The sequence below is a fragment of the Astatotilapia calliptera genome, chromosome 7 (genome assembly GCF_964374335.1).
Source record: "Astatotilapia calliptera chromosome 7, fAstCal68.1, whole genome shotgun sequence".
Taxonomy (NCBI): Eukaryota; Metazoa; Chordata; class Actinopteri; order Cichliformes; family Cichlidae; genus Astatotilapia; species Astatotilapia calliptera.
In genome coordinates this window covers 33645682-33664149 of record NC_137428.1, presented here as the reverse complement: position 1 = coordinate 33664149, position 18468 = coordinate 33645682, and the positions used below count along the sequence as shown (strand labels likewise).

General features: G+C 39.6%; 2 protein-coding genes across 3 annotated transcripts in view; one reads left to right on the top strand and one right to left on the bottom strand.

The window, feature by feature from the left end:
- Positions 1 to 18468, top strand: part of lrrtm4l1 (leucine rich repeat transmembrane neuronal 4 like 1) — a 73715-nt gene that overhangs the window by 34937 nt on the left and 20310 nt on the right. The window lies entirely within an intron of this gene.
- LOC145430073 (uncharacterized) lies at positions 4892 to 12530 on the bottom strand. Its single transcript, XM_080304435.1, has 2 exons — positions 11925 to 12530; positions 4892 to 7647 (listed from the first exon to the last, which is right to left on the bottom strand). The coding sequence occupies exon 2, from the start codon at positions 7353 to 7355 to the stop codon at positions 5793 to 5795; it is 1563 nt and encodes a 520-aa protein (XP_080160561.1). The 5' UTR covers positions 7356 to 7647; positions 11925 to 12530; the 3' UTR covers positions 4892 to 5792.

Below are 18468 nucleotides of genomic sequence, written 5' to 3'. Positions count from 1 at the left end.
GCTTTCCCCTCTTTCAACAAGTACCAAAAATATAACTGAATGAACCATTTAGGCAGAGCCTGCTCCCATGTAATTTTGTTTTCTGCACTATCATGTTCAAACGCAAATGCCTACACAATATGGGAGGTTTTTTTTCCAGAGTAGAAGGCATACATGAGTGAGAAGAAATACAGCTTGTTCTCTGAAATAGTGAATGGAGATAAATTTGAAATTCCGGCCCCATTACACTAGTCAGTTCAACTGAATTGTAGAGGTGATGAAATCACAATGAGATCTTCTTACACTTAAAGTATATTTGCAATATATAATTCATATATAATATATATATATATAATATATAATTCATGCACCATAATATGGTGCATGAATCTCAGATCGGAAATCACACATTTCACAAGACATTGCAGTCAGTCTTGAATACTTGGCAGCAATGTTCCCAAATCTGTTTAATAAGTTTACTCTTTACACATTAAAAGTTTAGCTGTGGTTTAGTAGCTAACAAATTTCATTCAAATGAGATACAATTTTTTTTTTTTTTTTTTTTTTTTTTTGTTCATTTCACAGGATCATGTCCACGTCCCATCCCCAGATATATACTAAATCCTTTAATCCAGGATCAGATAAGTACTACAATAGTTCAGTAGACCCATCATATGAATGTATGTCATTATATTTATCTTCTGATTATTGTATATTTTTCAGTAAAGTTAAAATTTGTTTCCTGGAGAAACTGATGCTTTAACCTGACACTAGACTGTGTCTCAAATCAACCTCAAACTATTTCCGTATATACTGAGGTAAAACACAGTTTAAGTCTCCCTTAATCTCAAACCTTACCTGGTCTCAAATCTTCATTTTATTTATACCAGTGCTTCCTAGAAATGGAACAGCTTCCCTATCTGCCTTAAAAGCATTGTGTGGTATATGGATATTAATAACTGATAGCCTGAGATGATTTAAAGTCATCTGACATAATCCTAAAATTAGCAAACTTTTTTTCTTTTTCCCTATAAAATTCCAAAGATGAACATATTAGAAATTGCTGCTTTACACACCCAAAAATTAGAAATGAACGTCTTTCCTTTCATATCATGTGAAGACTTCTCTCAGTCTCTTAAATGTTAGTGCATCAAAAACATTCACAAAAAGAAGGCTTGGCATAAAAATGGAATAAACCACCCCAACCAATCTGTACCACGTGATCACTTAGATCGTGATCACTTAGACTTAGTGATGGTTCTGTTATCTTTTAGGCATGTGTGACCGTTAATGGAACTGGCATGCTGGCATTTATTGATGTTTATACTGCGGACAGTATCAACACAATGAATTCAGGGTTCTAAGCCAAGAGTCAACATCAAAATTCAATGGACAATTTTCATCATTTACAAGACCATTAATTATAAACATGGGTTCATAGTAACCCAAGAGCTTGACAGTATCTGGCTGACCAGTCAAAGTAGGTCTTTGACTGGTCAGCCAATAATTAGATTACATTTACTTACCGAAGCATAAATCAAAGGCAAAGGGATCACACAACAAGCTGACTGTGACTACAGTGAAAGCATCGTTGAAGGTGTCTGCTGATGAAGGTCCACAATTTCACACCGCTGTAGAATCGAAAAGATTTTTCACAAATTTTTAAACATAGTTGTATATTGTGTATTTGTCCAATTACTTTTTAAAGCTCTAAACTTTGGGATTATGTGCTAAAAGGGCTCCCAAACAGTTCTTTCTATATTGAAAACTGCTCAAATTAAAGCAGAGACTTGACACTTGAATGTGCACTTCATTGTCTTATGTCAAAATTAATTTGCCAAAGCACAGAGCCTGAATAGTACTGACAAGTGTACAGTCTGGAGTATAGCGCTGGGTAAGCGGTACAGAAAACCCTCCAACCATGATAGAAATCAATTACTGTAAACACTGCACATGCAGTATATAAACCATAGCAGTTTGGTATTATGGATAAACAATGGGGTGTTTGAAAGGCTTAAATTGAGTTGACTTATTTCTTTTTTACCTCTTATAAAATGAAACTGTACCACTGCCTAAACACAATACAATTAATCATCTAAAAAGGTTTTTATCATGATCATTACATTATGAAAGAGTCCATTTTAATTTACATCTTTGCCTCTTACTGATGCCAAAACCTCCCTTGTGTAACCGTTGGCCAAACTACTGTCCAGATGAAATAATTGAATAATAAAAGTGTTTACAACATCTCTATCATACTTAATCATATTAAAATGTATTGTATTGCATCAGACAGTCCTGACTTGAATTTCATTTACTCAGTGACTACAGATCATGATTCCCTATTAAAATATTTATTAAGTCAGTTTGTGAAGGAAACACAGAAGCAAATTACAGTTTCTCACCTTCTCATCTTCAGATTTAGAAATAATCTGTAAGACTGAGCAAAGGCTCAGGAGACTTGCTGCAGGACAGTTTTGCACCACATTACATGAACTTATACTGTTGGTTCCCTTGTGTCACTTTGCTAATGAGTTATTCACGCTTATAAAATGTTGATTAATTGAACGGTCTCTGACTACATAATAAAACACGTGAACTCTGATTCAGGGTGACTTTCTCCCTATATTAGTTATTGTTTCATTTCATGATAATATTTCATAAAGTGAGTCACTGCAGTCTTATTCCCAATGTAAAATAAATAAATAAATAAATGAAGGTCTAAAATAGGAAAATGGAAAACTGACCTCCCGTTCGTGTCACTCTTGCAGAAATCAATAATCACGATTGTAACCATGTTACCAAGATATGACCTAGACAAATACAAGTAAGATGGCATTGGGGAAGGACGAATTAATTTTTAATCAAACAAATGCAGAAACTTGGTTGTAAAAGCTGAGTGTTATAGAGAAGAACTAAGGAAATGCCATTTCTGAGATGAGAGGATCTGCGGGGAGCCATCATGACCAAAGAAGAGCCCCTGCATTTCTAGCGGGGTCCCAGAAGACGTGTGGGGAAAAACGGGGAGATTTTGATTTAAACACTGTACCTCCCAGTGCACAGCCAAACTGTGTGATCTAATAACATTAATTCTATGAGAAAATGTGTCAACTGTCAGTTGAGATTTTGCTGTAGTGTTCCTAATGATTATATCCGTGTCTGGTTTCATTAAGCCATTGTAGGCACTGCCGAGGGCTTGGGGACCCATGTATCTGGATCCACACTGCTGTACAAAAGTTTAAGATGTTCAGATTTTTACAATATGTAGCCTCATTTGGAAGGCATCTGATTTGCCTCAAGTGAATTTCGCAGTGTGGCTATGGTAGTAGGTTTAGAGTTTGTTGACTACTCTTAAGACTCCTGTATCATACAGTACAGCCTCAACAGAGACCTGGTCTCAACAATCTATTTGAACAGACAGAAGCAACAACAAGGCTTTTCTTCATAGATTAACTGGGAGATTAAACATTAACTCCAATTTAAGATTACCAAATTAACTATTATTAACCAAATTACCTATTAGCTCCACCAGTCTGAGAAGAGATATGGATTTTATGATGGCTGTAGATGCTTTTGCACAGAAATAAATGCTTGTTTGTGCAGCAAGACAGCCCACATTGTTACTGTGTGTTCATGACTGTTTAATAACTATTTGTCAGACTCTGTGTTTGACATGTTTTTAGACTTTTAGTGTGGGAATCGGTGACAGCTGATAGAGCAGCAGACTGATGGCTTTGGTGGGAATATGTATCATGTTTTCTTAGAATTCGCTAGAGAGGGGGAAAAAAAGATTGCCTTTTAGCGATGCTGTTTGGCTGATTGTGCTTATTAAATCCTGCATTGATACATTCATTTGGAGTGAAACTCTACCAGTTTAACTGCACTCATCTCTGCTTAGGTTTTGGATTAATGCAGAACACCTGGCCGATATCCAGTATCTGGTACATTTTAACGAAAGAGGACTGAGTAGTTAGGTTGATGCTAACATTAAACTCAGGTAATTTCTCTACTTATAAAGCTAACATCCCTGATACAGATAATAGATGGTTTTCCTACCTCATCTTCAACTGATATCCTGTTAGACATCCTTGTGCTCATCCCTAGCCCCAAGGCTTTAAGCATTTTACTGAGGTAAAGATGGGTTTAGTACACAAAAAAAGAGTAGACCAAGGCAAAAAAGAATGAGACAGAACTGTGTCAAATATATGGGGAAGCTAAGACTAATAAACTGCTGGAACTGTAAGAATATATCCAATGATTGGACAGAGGTATGGGGGAAAATGCAGTTTAAATATACAGGGGAGACAGTTGCACACATGTGCAACGTGCTAGGGTGGAGTAGGCAGTGATGCAGGAAGGTGGCACAGGAGGGCAGTAAGTAGGGAGAGTTAGGAATCATGCCAAGCCTTCACATTATGACGTTATTTTTGTGCCACTATTCTGAGCACACGTAAAAAAAAAAACATGTGAGCGCACGTACAAAAAATTTGCAGGTGCAAGTCAAGTGTTGCATTTTGAGGAGAAATTTATTTCAAGCGAAGAAAAGCTAAATTTGAGTGAACAACATTCATTGCTGCATGCAAAAAAAAATGTATTTCAGTGTTTGCTATTATCCATACACACACACACACACACACACACACACACACACACACACACACACAATAGCAGCCCCTCTCGCTCAGTTTTTGCATTTGCGCTTGCTCGCAATGTGTTGCTTGCGCTCTCAACATTTCTGCCCGTGCGCGCTCAAGTCTTTCTGTACACCGTAGGGCTGCCACGATTACGTCGACTATCAAAATCGTCGACGACTGATTTAATAGTCGACGGGTCGTTTGAACCTTTGTAAGATCATTGTTGGGGGAAAACTCTGTAAAAGACCCAGGAGAAATAAAGACACAATGAGACAAAGTTACTTTCTTTATCAAACGTGTACACGGGTGAGCTGCTAAGGACAACTCACACCATGCACAGTGGCTTGGTAATTTTTATAGGAAAGACAGTGAGAACAGGATAAGAAAATACAAAACAAATAAAATAAACAACTCCATATGTGGCGCTAGTCTCGTCAGCAGAGAGCTGGGAGAAGGCTGTGAGAGATAAAACAATCTAAAACAATATGTCCCAAAACAGTATGTCTTTGCTGAGAAAGTCTAAAAAGATAATTCTAAACTAATCTAACCATAGACAAAGGGCAGACAAAAGGCATCTTTGTACATTTAAAAGAAGGTAAAGAAACATAGAATCATTTTTCCTGTAACATTCCCCCCTGTTTAACTTATTTTAAATGTATACAACAATTGTCTATGAAAATTATTTATTAAGTATGGTAGGCAATTTTTAATTTCCAAAATCTTCAAAATGTCATCATAGCAGAAATGGCAGTCATTTGGTCTAAAGAATAAAACAAAAGAAAATAATAAAAAGAAAAACATAGTAAATGAAAATCATAGTAAATGAAATAACAAGTGGAATAAACAAGAAAAAATAATAAAAACTAAAACTACAAAAAATAAAAAAGGATGAAAACTTTATATTTAAAAATGATGAAAACCTAATATGTAAAATGAAAACTTCAAAAAATACAAGGATGAAAACCTTATATTTTAAAATGATGCAAACCTTAAATTGAAAACTTTATATGTAAAATAATGAAAACTTCATATTTAAAATGAAAACTTTATATTTAAAAGTCAAGACGTCAAAAAATAAAAAAAAATAAAAGCATGAAAACTTGCATAACCTACTAATGTTTTAATCAGTGCATGATCACTTGACAAGTCATTTTTAATCACCACGTCATTTATTAGCAGCTAGTACAAGTTCTCTTCTAACAGAATTGCAACGGGATGTTGTTCTTCTTGAGGCACGGCAATATAAGCAGTCATTGTAGTTGTTATCATCTTTGAAATCATTACTCTTAGGCATGGCAACACACACAACACTAATATGAGCAGTGCTATCATGATGAGACCTAGAAGGAAAAATGGCTTTGCTACAGCAGCCAGCCATGAACCGCTGAACAGCCAGTCAAGCCAGCCTTGTGCTGTAGCTGCTCCAGGTGTGTGGTCAGTGACATATTTTTGCAGAGCGGTCAAATTCTGCAAAGCTTCATAAATGTCTCCTCCAGTTTCGTATCCATCAGGGATAAAAGTGCAACATGTTTCCCCGATCAGCTTGCAAACTCCTCCTTGTGATGCTGTTAGCAGGTCTAGTGTCAGTCTGTTCTGCAGCACCATCGTTCTGATGGCCTGCTGTTCTCCTGCTAAGGCAGTTCCCAGGGTCTTAGTCAAGTTGATGTGTCGTAGCAGAGCATATCGGTTGATCTCCACGTGATCCCGCACCTCGGCAACTCCAATGCCGGGGATCAAGCTCTGTAAGAATTTCACTCCTCCTCCCCAGATGCGAAACTCTCCCGGCACTCCAGTGTCCACGGTAATGCCGAAAGAATTGGGGGAGGCGATGTCCACTTCACGTCTCTGCCGGCTGCTTGGGTGATGTGCAACACTTTGCATGAAGAAAACGTGATCTGATAATTCCACCAGGGCGCACAGACCTCCCCAACCTTCAGGGAGTGACAGATAAGCCTTGTTGCCACATAGGAAGTACCAGTCAGCCAAAACTCTGGTTCCTCTGCTGCTGGGTGCCGTCCGTGCACATCCTGTCTGGTACTGAGTCTTTGTTTGTAGTGGCATTCGGTAGCTGTAGTCGGAGCGACAGTTTAGGCCCATCAGCGTCGTGTTACTGGCACAGGTGGCGTTGATTGAACAGGCCATACACTTCCTCTCGTTCCTTGGTGGGCAGAAAGTGTATATGTGCTTACATAGGTGAGTAGGCAGCTCCCCCACTGCCCGCGAGCCATTGTTCATCACACATACTGGCAGTTGTGATGCGTTCAGTTTGTTCAGTAGAATTACATCAGGCAGTGGGTCTGAGACTTGGGGCCAGGTCAGTAGGTAGGTCTGTCCGGAACAGTTCACATTTGTGAGTGATGATGACCTCCAGGTTGCTTTTGCTGGGATGCTGTAGTTGGCTTTGGACCAAAGAGTACCGTAGCCTGGATGTGTTGCCAGGCCCAACAGACACCAACTGCGATCTTCAGGTATGCTGTACGGCCACAGGCCAGACGTCTGCGAGGATAGGGGCATATGGGTACATGCATAGCAGTCAGTTTTGTTATTCAGGTGAGCTGTAGTGTTCATAAACTGCCACCAGAAGTTGGTGGCGTATCCATGGGGAAACTTGGTGTACTTTCCTTTGTCATACAGTGTCTGCCTTTTCTCCATGTAGCGTGACTTGTTGTCCCTCACGGAAGCAAAGGTGAGGAGCCCGGCCATGGTCAGGGCCGCTGCAGTTGATAAGAGCCACCACCTCATGACGACGGAACACACCCTCCTGTCGCGAGTAGACCCCCCGGCCAGGAAAGCTGACCCCTCCACCGGGCGAGATCACAACAAGCGGGCAAGCCTGCCGTCAGCTGTGTTTAGATGGCTTCACTGACACGCCTGCAGTGACTCTGATGGATCCAGGATGGTCGTTCCGCAATTTTGCAAGCGGTCGGTGTAGTGAGGAGGACTTGGTATGGCCCCTCCCACCTGGGTGTGCTCCAGTTTTTCCTTTGGAGCACCTTGATCAGAACCCAGTCACCGGGCTTTAGTCTGCAAGACACTGGAGAAACATCATCAGGTTGTTGATTATGTACAACGATCTCTTTGTTTTCTAACAGCTTAGACATCCACTCTGCTAATGTGTTTTCTCTGATTGCTTTGTCTATTGGTTGACTAGTAATAGGCAGTGGAAACGGCCTGCCATGAATGATTTCAAATGGAGTTAGTTTATGGGAGCCTTGTGTTAAGCGCATCCACATCTTCACTAAACCCAAACATTCAGGCCACGGCCTTCCTGTTTCTGCCATGCATTTCCTGAGCCTTTGTTTTATAGTGCCGTTAGTTCTCTCTACAAGGCCTGCGCTCTGAGGGTGATAAGCACAGTGGTGTTTTATGCTGAAACCGAGTGCTTCAGAGACTTTAGTGATGACATCATTTACAAAATGAGTGCCGTTGTCTGATCGTATCAAAGCTGGGATGCCATATGTGGGTATGAAGTGATTGCACAGGCACTTTGCTACTGAAATTGCATCTGCCTTTTTCACTGGATAGATTTCCGGCCACTTTGAGAACACGTCTATAACCACTAGGGCGTATTTTGACCCTTGACATTCGCTTAGTTCAATAAAATCCATATGAATTGTGTGAAAAGGATGAGGCGGAGTTGGAAAACGGCCTCTTTGTGGTCGCAGGTTACCCTGAGCATTATATTTTTGACACGTCATGCACGTTCTGACAAATTGTTTTGCTGAAGTTTCAAAATTTACAGTGTAAAAATGAGTGTTGACAATACAGGTCATTCCCCCCGATGACAAATGCGTACAGCCATGAGTCACTAATGCCGCCATCTTATGGAGCGATTTCGGCAACACTGGCTTGCCATAACACATCATTAAATCGTTTGTCAGAACTGCACCGTGTTTTAGCCATTTTGCCTGCTCTGCTGTGCTTGCTGCTTTTTGTTCATTTTTCAACACATCCAGTGGAATCTGATGTGTGTTTACTGCCATCAATGTGATGTTTGCCTGTTGTGCCGCCTATTTTGCTGCTCTGTCAGCAACATTGTTGCCTGTAGTAATGAAAGAGTCAGTAGGCGTTGTAAGAGGTTGGCATGCTGGTTTGCCAGTTGGTGTAATCATTCCTCTGGTTTTCCAGATGTTTTGCAAAATGATGCACAGCAGAGAAAACATACTGGCTGTCTATATAAATGGTTATTTGTTTATCTTTGTGTATTTCACATGCGCAACAATCTCGTGTGAAGTGACCTTCCTCTCCACGGTTCTAGCAGGCGTTGTCTCTATGTTATCTGCTGTTTCTGCGTGGCTGTCTGCGGCCTTGGTGTTTGTGACTTTGCTCGCCTCTCTGTTCCTGATAGCCACCTGCGAATTAGTGTTTTAGTCTGTTGTCAACAGTCAGCCTTATTTCTAAGTTACAGAATGCTTCTTCTCCCTTTTTTTGTCTTTTGTTTTTTTGTTTGGGAGAATAGATGCAACTCTACATTTTCACTTAAGGCAGTTTTAGATAATTTCTAGTTCTTCAAACAATGCATGGATCTCACACATTTCAAACTTTCAAGTTAGGGTTGTTTCCCATTTATACAAATACATATATTTAACTTTGCATTGCTCACAGCTCATAGCTCACAGCTCTAAACCTAGGCATTTTTCAATCATATGCCTAATCACTATGTGTCACTGTGATTCTCAAGTATGGTCACAAGTTCGTTTAAATTCGTTTCCAAAACCAACAAAATAATCAAACAAAAACAAAAAACATAAACGTGTCAGGACACAAAAGAAAAAAGAAAAATGCTGCCACCCGAACAAGGCAGAAGTCTGCATATGTTGGCTTTTAATAGCATGTGCCTGCGTTAATTCAGCTCCATATTATTGTGTGAAGTTGCACTGGGTTGGGAGTGGTTTTGTGTGTGTGTGTCACATTTTTGGTGAGCCAATGGCTGGAATGAGGTTGGACTAATTAGAGGCAGGTGTACTTGATTGCACTGATACACTGGTCTACTTATAGCCCACACTACAACCACTGCTGTTGTGTTTTGTCTCTCTGTGCAGGTATGTAATGTGATGAAATCAGATATGATTGGGATGGATTGGTTTTGCGCTATGAATTTTATATTAAGTGTGTTGTTTTGTCTCTCTGTGCAGTCCAGGGCCTATTATATGCCACAGCCTAAAGGCAGCTGGGTTGCAGAGGCTTGAGTGACCACTGACTATATGCTTGCAGGGTGGTGGGTCTCCAAGTACAACTTCTAACCCTGTTAAAGGCAACATGTGGAGTGCAACTTGGCCGTGTGTCATAGCTGTCTCTGGCCTTGGGACTGTGTGTTTTTATACAATTCTTAAGTGGGACACTGGACTGTTTTATCTTTTATCTCTTGATATATTTTTCATCAATAAATTATCTTTTAGAATTTTATTGACTGACATCTTTTTGCCCATGACTGAGACGGTTGGTCAGACCTACAGTCTTTCTTTGGGTGTGTTACAGCAGCTTCTGCTCTAAAAGAAACAAATAAATAAAAAGAAAAGAAAATGTGGAACATGCTCATCAGCTTAGCAGTGTCTACATATTTAATTCAGCTTCTCAATCCTGTAGTTTTAGCTGTTGTCTACAGGGTTTTGCTTATTGGTTGTTATTATAGGTGTGCTCTATATCTCAGCAATGTGTCATTCTAGGATGATAGGTTTCAAGCTGGTCAAGTGCCTCTATGCACTTCATTAGTATAGTTATTCTCTGTATTGTCTTCATCTCACATGTCATTACACTGAGTTTCAGCAAACCTTAAGCTTGATGCAGACTACTGCTTAACAATTATCCACCTCACATCATAACCGATTAAGGTGCCTCTTCATATTAATATTATGTCATTGTTAATATTATACCCTTTGTCTTATATAACAGCAATAGCATATTATAATATTTTATCAGTGTGTACCACTATACTACTCCTGAGCCAATTTGTTAGTTAGGATCATCTTATTCGGCAAACAGATAATTTAGAATTCATCCAATCTGCGGTCACATTTGTTCTCTCTGTTGCATGGCGGACCAGGCAGTTCTATTATAATATATTATTTATATTTCATTTTGTATCCATCAAGGGCTTCAGATGACCTGCAGAATCATCCTTTTCCCAGGGTGGAGACAGTTACCTTTTCACACACTGTCCTTGGCTGAACAATGACACGGCCTTAATATACCTTATTTATTTTATTAAAATATTTTCGTGTGAATTATTTGCTTTATATTCATTTTATACATGCTGGGCATGGTCATCATGCCAACTGTGTTTCATTGTTAATATCACTTTACAGGTTGTTATCCTTGCTATTATTAATTTCAAATACTCTAAAGATAATTTCTACTGTAACTTTCCCTTTGTTTATCTTCATTTCGTACTTTTTATATTTGTAGCTACTCAGTGGGGTCTGTTTTCAACCCTTTTAAACTACAAACTACTTTGATCTCTAGTTTTCACTTAATAAGGGATTATTAAGTTCTTCCTGATATGGGTGTTGCTGCAGATGCGGCTGCAGGAGTGAGTGATGGTTTACTAAAAGGATTGTGGACACTGCACAGTGTCTCGTCTTCTGGTTTTACTAAACTGGCAGTTGAGTTCTGTTCTTCTGTTTATATTTTGTTTTCTTAAATCTCTCAGTTTACAGACACTGTTTTTGTCCGGCGTCTGGACTTTTCTTTTCTCACCACTGCTCGTCAGCAGGAATGAGTTTTAATTTCACTTGCTTGATTACCCATCTTATTTATGTATTTACTTATTTTTGTGTAAGTAATATATACACAATACAGCTGCTATCACCTTCGCCGGTATTAGAGACGAGAGTGGTTGCTCACACGCCCTTCTACTTTCGGACTATTTCCAAAAGCGGTGTGAACTTTACGAGACGGAACTCGACCGTTCTCTCAACTCACCAGCACGTCAGTGAATAGCAGTAAAAGAAAAACACAGTAGGAGCAGCTCAGTCTCTTATTGAACCGTGAAAATTCAGCTTGCTCCGTTAATTAAAACAATACACACACACATTCACATTCACAGCTTCGACGCGCGCGACCGGAACCCTTATAATAAGGGGAGCTCCCAGAGCTACTTACTCCCTAGACCCAGTCTAGACCCAGCTGGGGGAGCTACCCAGAGCTCCAAAGCTACCAGTCGACGAGCTTCCAAAGCTTCCAGTCGACGAGCTACGCTACCAGTCGACGAGCTCCCAGAGCTACCAGTCGACGAGCTACTTCCGCTATTTTAAATTCCCTGAATTCAAAATGCGCTTTTACGCAAGATTGTGTCAGTGTGTCTGTATCTACCTGGTCGGTGTCGCCGGGTCTGGTCCACCTCGATCGGGTCCCACCACCGTGGGTCGCTTTCTAAGACGTTGGCCAAGACCCGAATTTAACGCTCTTGGTCTTTTTCCACACACCTGGTGTGTGGGCTGTCGACAGGCGAACAACGTGGACTGGTCACGGAGATGGGACACGATGGAGGTGATCCGGCTGTCGAAGGACCAAGAAATGTTGGGGGAAAACTCTGTAAAAGACCCAGGAGAAATAAAGACACAATGAGACAAAGTTACTTTCTTTATCAAACGTGTACACGGGTGAGCTGCTAAGGACAACTCACACCATGCACAGTGGCTTGGTAATTTTTATAGGAAAGACAGTGAGAACAGGATAAGAAAATACAAAACAAATAAAATAAACAACTCCATATGTGGCGCTAGTCTCGTCAGCAGAGAGCTGGGAGAAGGCTGTGAGAGATAAAACAATCTAAAACAATATGTCCCAAAACAGTATGTCTTTGCTGAGAAAGTCTAAAAAGATAATTCTAAACTAATCTAACCATAGACAAAGGGCAGACAAAAGGCATCTTTGTACATTTAAAAGAAGGTAAAGAAACATAGAATCATTTTTCCTGTAACAATCATAAAAGACCCAGGAATAAGTAGTAGGATTTAAGTGTAATAACGGACTGAAACAGAAGATGGCAGCACTGCATGTACAAGGATGCCAGCTGCCGTTAAACCCCGAAGAAGAAGAAGCTCTGTCCCAGAATTCATAGCGCAGCCCAGCTCAGTTTCCAACAATGGCGGTAGCTAGTTAGTTTTAATATTACTCTTATTATTCTTTCTGGGTCACAAAATAAACGTTTAACATATTTTCAAGTGAGAATGTAGCTGTGTAAACCTCAAATATCTGCTCAGTTTATCAAGACACCACATATTTTCAAAAGCACTCCGACGTTTTCGGAGACATCTGTTACCCACTAGCTCGATAGCGAGCCGGTGAGAACACCGGACTCCCGGCAAATCGTTTTCAAACCCACCGCCGTCTTTCGCTACTCAGGTTAAATATATATAAGTCACTTAGATAACTTAAAAATGTTATTGTTTGGCTTTTTTTAGTATTTTATTTGTTCCTGAGTAAATCGGTTTGGCTGAGATTAAAGTTATAGTTTTTACACAGCTGAATAAACTTCAAGCAAACAACTGATCAGAATCTGAAAGGGTTTTATTGCCAAATGTTGAGCGGGTTTACAACATTAGGAAATTGCTGCGGTGCTTCGGTGCAAACATACTGTTATAAATTAAGCTTAAATAGACATGAAAATAAAAATGAGAATAAGAATTAAAAGTGCTAAGTAGATAGATAGATATATACATGAGTGCAGGTGGTGATCAGTGCCAAACATGGAATGGTGCAGTGACACAGCGTAGGGTCATGTGTTAGTGGCGGGTACAGTCATACGGTTATTGTTCATGTGTTCAACAGCAGAGGGGAAGAAACTGTTCTTATGGCGAGAGGTTCTGGTGCGAATGGACCGGAGCCTCCTGCCTGAGGGGAGCAGGTCAAACAGACTGTGTCCAGGGTGAGAAGGGTCAGCTGAGATCCGAGCTGCACGCCGCAATGTCCTGGAGGTGTACAGGTCCTGCAGAGATGGGAGTCTGCAGCCAATCACCTTCTCAGCAGAGCGCACAACACGCTGGAGTCTCTGTTTGTCCCTGATAGTGGCTCCAGCGTACCACACGGTGATGGAGGAGGTGAGGATGGACTCGATGATTGCAGTGTAGAATTGCATCATCGTCCGTGTTGGCAGGTTGAATTTCTTCAGCTGCCTCAGGAAGTACATCCTCTGCTGGGCTTTCTTAATGACGGAGGTGATGGTTGGCTCCCACTTCAGGTCCTGGGTGATGGTGGTACCCAGGAAGCGGAATGAGTCCACAGAGGTGATGGGGGTGTCAGTCAGGATGATGGGGGGGGGGGTGGAGCTGTGTGCTTCCTGAAGTCCACAATAATCTCCACTGTCTTCTGGGCATTCAGCACCAGGTTGTTGTGGCTGCACCAGGACACCAAACGTTCAACCTCCCTCCTGTAGGCAGACTCATCCCCGTCCGAGATGAGTCCAATAATCAGAAGTGTGAGATGCTCGAGAATATACTCCGGTGTCCTGTTACAGTATATTTTAGATAGCAAGGAGTTTATTAAACTTCACCGAAACAATCTGCAAATTTCATTAAAATTTAATAAACTATCATCTTGTCTTTATTTTTAGTTAGCACATACCTTAAACACTTAAAGCTGTAAGCTAATGATAGTTATATAAGAGCAGATGCATGCTGGTGCAATAAGCTGTACGTTTTACGTCCAATGGATGCATGATCTGATTAGTCGACTAATCGCAAAAATAATCGGTGACTAGTCGACTATCAAAATAATTGTTTGTGGCAGCCCTAGTACACACCGTTATATTTGTGCCACAAAACCAGCCAATCACAGACTTGGATGCAAAAAAATCGGACTTTTTTCGTCACCAATCAGCTCGAAATGACGAAATGCAGTATCCCAGAATCCATTTCGTCCAAAATTCAAACGAGGCAGTGGCGGAGGAACACAGAGTGGCAGCGTTTAAAATATCACTCTTTCTGGTTCACAAAATAAACTTTTTAAGATATTTTCATGCGAGAACGGTGCTGTGTAAACTTCAGGGTGAGGATGCCAGTGGGTAACAGGCATCTCCGAAAACATTAGAGCACTTATGGAAATATGTGATGTCTTGATAAATCGAGCAGATATTTGAAGTTTATTTGAAGTTTGGCTGGTTTTGTGGCACAAATATAACGGTGTACAGAAAGAGTTGAGCGCGCACGGGCAGAAATGTTGAGAGCGCGAGCAACACATTGCGAGCAAGCGCAAATGCAAAAACTGAGCGAGAGGGGCTGCTAGTGTGTGTGTGTGTGTGTGTGTGTGTGTGTGTGTGTGTGTGTGTGTGTTCGCGTGCACGGATAATAGCAAACACTGAAATACATTTTTTGCACGCAGCAATGAATTTTGTTCACTCAAATTTAGCTTTTCTTCGCTCAAAATAAATTTCTCCTCAAAATGCAACACTTGCACCTGCAAACTTATTTTACGTGTGCTCAGAATAGTGGCACAAAAATAACACCATATCACATATCCAGATCATTTTACTTCTTACCCACATTTTAGTGTTTAATTTTAAAATGACTAAATTCATACACCTTACACATCTTCACTTGACAGCTCACAATTTCAAAGTGAAATTGAGACAAAACCTGAAATTTCTTGTTTACAAATTGTTTGAGATTAAATTGGTACTTGAAGACCCTTTGTCAACCTTTTCTGCCATCATTCTTTTTAAATAAGTCTCCATAGGCTTTTCACACCTGAAATCGTGCAGTTTATGACATTCTTCTGGACTGATATTGTCAAAGTGCTTGGAAACGTCCAGGTCTCAAATGTTCCCTCTGGGTTTTAGTTGGGCCTCTTATGGACAAAACGAGACTTTTCTCAATTTAGTGGCCAAATTAAAATTAAACTGTCCGCTTTCACTGTGTCCCTATGGGTGAGATCCACACCCATAGTATCATGCTGCCACATGCTTCATCCAAATATTTCAGTTTCTGACTCAATGGTTTTCCTTATGCTCATATTTGTTTTAAATGCTCGCACTCATGATAAAGTATTTATTGATGGCAAGTTGTTGACATGGTCGTCCTTGTGTCAGGTTATTTTGTCTCTGCAGAGAATTTCTGAAACTCTATTAGCGTGAATGTGACAGCTCTTGGTTTTTACTCTGAAGTACGTCGTTTCTAGGTGCTCCTATGAATACTCAGCTTTTGAATTTATTTCAACCCTTCCCCTAATGTGTGTTTCACAAATTCATTGTGCCATTTTATTCTTTTTTTCTTGACACACATCCTTTTATACACACTTGTGTACTTTTCTAAAGAATTTAATTAGCCACAGTGGAACTTTTAATTTAGTTCTTGACACATCTCAAGGATAATTGAAGCAAAGACGATACACCTGACTATAATTTGGAGAGCCCTGGGGTTTGATTGTTGTAAATAAGAAATTGTACTTTTTGTAAGTGTGTTGATTATACATTACCAATATACAGATTATAGGTTATTTAACATACATTATTGTTTAGAAAAGTTTGAAAAATTGCTTATCACCATATAGTGTGATGTTTAAAAAATGATTTGCGTGCTGCTTTAGCTCACGTGGTTGAGGAGATGACACATGCTGTGGTTTGATTCTGCTGACCATTTCCCTCTTGCTCGCTCCTTACAAATTAAAATAATAATAAAAAAACATATATGTACAAATGTATTATGTATATGTTGCAATTTCAAATCAAACAGTACAAATTCACTTTTCAAAGATGGAGGAAACATTCAAGTCAATAAACAATCCAGTGGGCTCAGTGAAGACAGCAGTTAATAAGGTTAAGAATACACAAAAGCTAAAACAAAAAAATCTCTAATGTTTAGTTTTTGTTTTTTAAATTCTTTTGTCACCATTTTGCAGTTGTTGCTACATAGTTGTTTGCCAGAAGTTGGCATATGTCACCGTTGTCATGTAGAGGATTCTTTGTAATCACATTAGTTTTGGTTCTGCACGATGAGGTGGAGTGGAGAGTAGTAGATCTTGTGGTAGGGTAGTTTTATGGTTCTGAACTAAGCAGTTTCAAGAGCATCCAGCTGTGCTTTCTATAACCAGCTCCAAGGTTTTGCTGAAATTTAGTAAGTAGTAGTTAGCTGTGTAACATAGTACCTTGCCACTCCCAAGTAGGCCATTTGATCAATGATTGTGAACCGATATGCTACTGCAGTATCATCAGCGCACATCAGTCCAGCAGAAACACATTGGATTTACCCTGGAATGAGACAAATGTATTTTTAAACTCTAAATCAGTAAATTTGAATTTATTTGAAAAGGGGTTCTATTTTATCACATGCCTCTATGATGAAATAAAAAGACAAGCAATTCTGTCATTAAGTTTTCAATTTGTTAGCATTTGCATTAGTGTTTGGCAGGTTTAACAGACAGCTGCAGGAGAAGTGTTGTTGAAACTGCTGAGGCTTTACATTCACAGATGAAGGACGAACGTTAACAAGTGTGACAAGGAGACAGAGAAAGTAACCATATGTGTTCTGACAACGGAAGGTAGAGAAAAGGGGAGTGAGGTGAGTCTGTGCATGCAATAGAGTGAAAGACCCTCTGAAAATCCTGTTGTCCGTGATGCAACACTGTTCTTTATTCTTCTAGTTTAAGTATATTCATGATTCAAAGCAGATAATCACTGAAGCTTTGTGTGATGAAACGTACTTCAAAATTAGTCAAATCTTGCAGTCTAACCTCGTCACACTTTCCTAGCTGGCCCTTTTGTGTTACCTAATGTGAGCAGCATTTTAAGGCACAGGAAATAATATTGGTGGTATCCAACATTTGGATATGAGACTCAAATGCTGAGATGTGAGAAGATTTTCTGTTTTAAGTCCTGCAGTGAAATAACACAAATAATGTATGACACTGTGGCCACGTCCTTCATTACACTAGCAGAACATTCCTTTTTGAGTATGATTGCTGAAATGATGCATGTAACCTAACAAGGTCAAAAATTATTACTTGCCTTATTTATTTATGTATTATTGTTTGAGATATGTGAAGTCAGATTTATTGCATGCTACATAATATATACAGAGAAAGACCTGAAGGGAAAAAAACTGCTGCTTCTAATGCGGTCATCCATCACCTGCCTGAATCACAGCTATCATAAATCATAACATTCAAGCAGAGATAAACATGCATGTGCATACACTTAAATAAATATGCATACACATTGAGATATTTCATTAGGGGTGTGCTCACTTTGCTCCCAGCCACAAATCACTGAATCGGATGTGCTCAGGGAAATCGTTGAGCTCTACATATAGACCATGGATTAAATGCCTCCCTTAATTTGTACAAATAGAATATTGTTTGTTTGTTTTTTTTCAACTTCACATGACATAAGAACAGTTTACTTTTACTTCTGGTTGTACTGGCCTACTTCAAAGTGGATATCTTTACTGTGCAGTACTATGCAAAAATGTTGAGCCACACCTTGTTTCAGGAGAACAGTTCTCCTGACTTTCTAAAGGTCTTTCAAAGCTTTTCCTTGGATATTGGCTGTTTGTTTGTTTTTTTGTTTTTTTGTTTGGTTGTTGTTGTTTTTTTACCCTTTCTGCGTCCCATCCTTGTGCTTGACCATTTTCAGAGGCATGTTTTTCTTTGTTTGTTAAGCCACTAAACGCTGACTTATGGATCATTCAGACATACTGTAAGCAAGGTTACCTAACTCAACAGATGAACCAATGTTGTGTCTACGAATGACAGAAAACTTGGCAAAGAATAGTTTTTATATTTTATCTTTAGATATTTTGATACTGGCAGTTTGTCACAAAAACACACCATTGGTTCCCATTTCTTGAGCTGAAATTTTGAAAAATGCCTATGATAACAAAGTTCTACAGGCATAAAATTGTATTTCTACCCCAACAAGGTT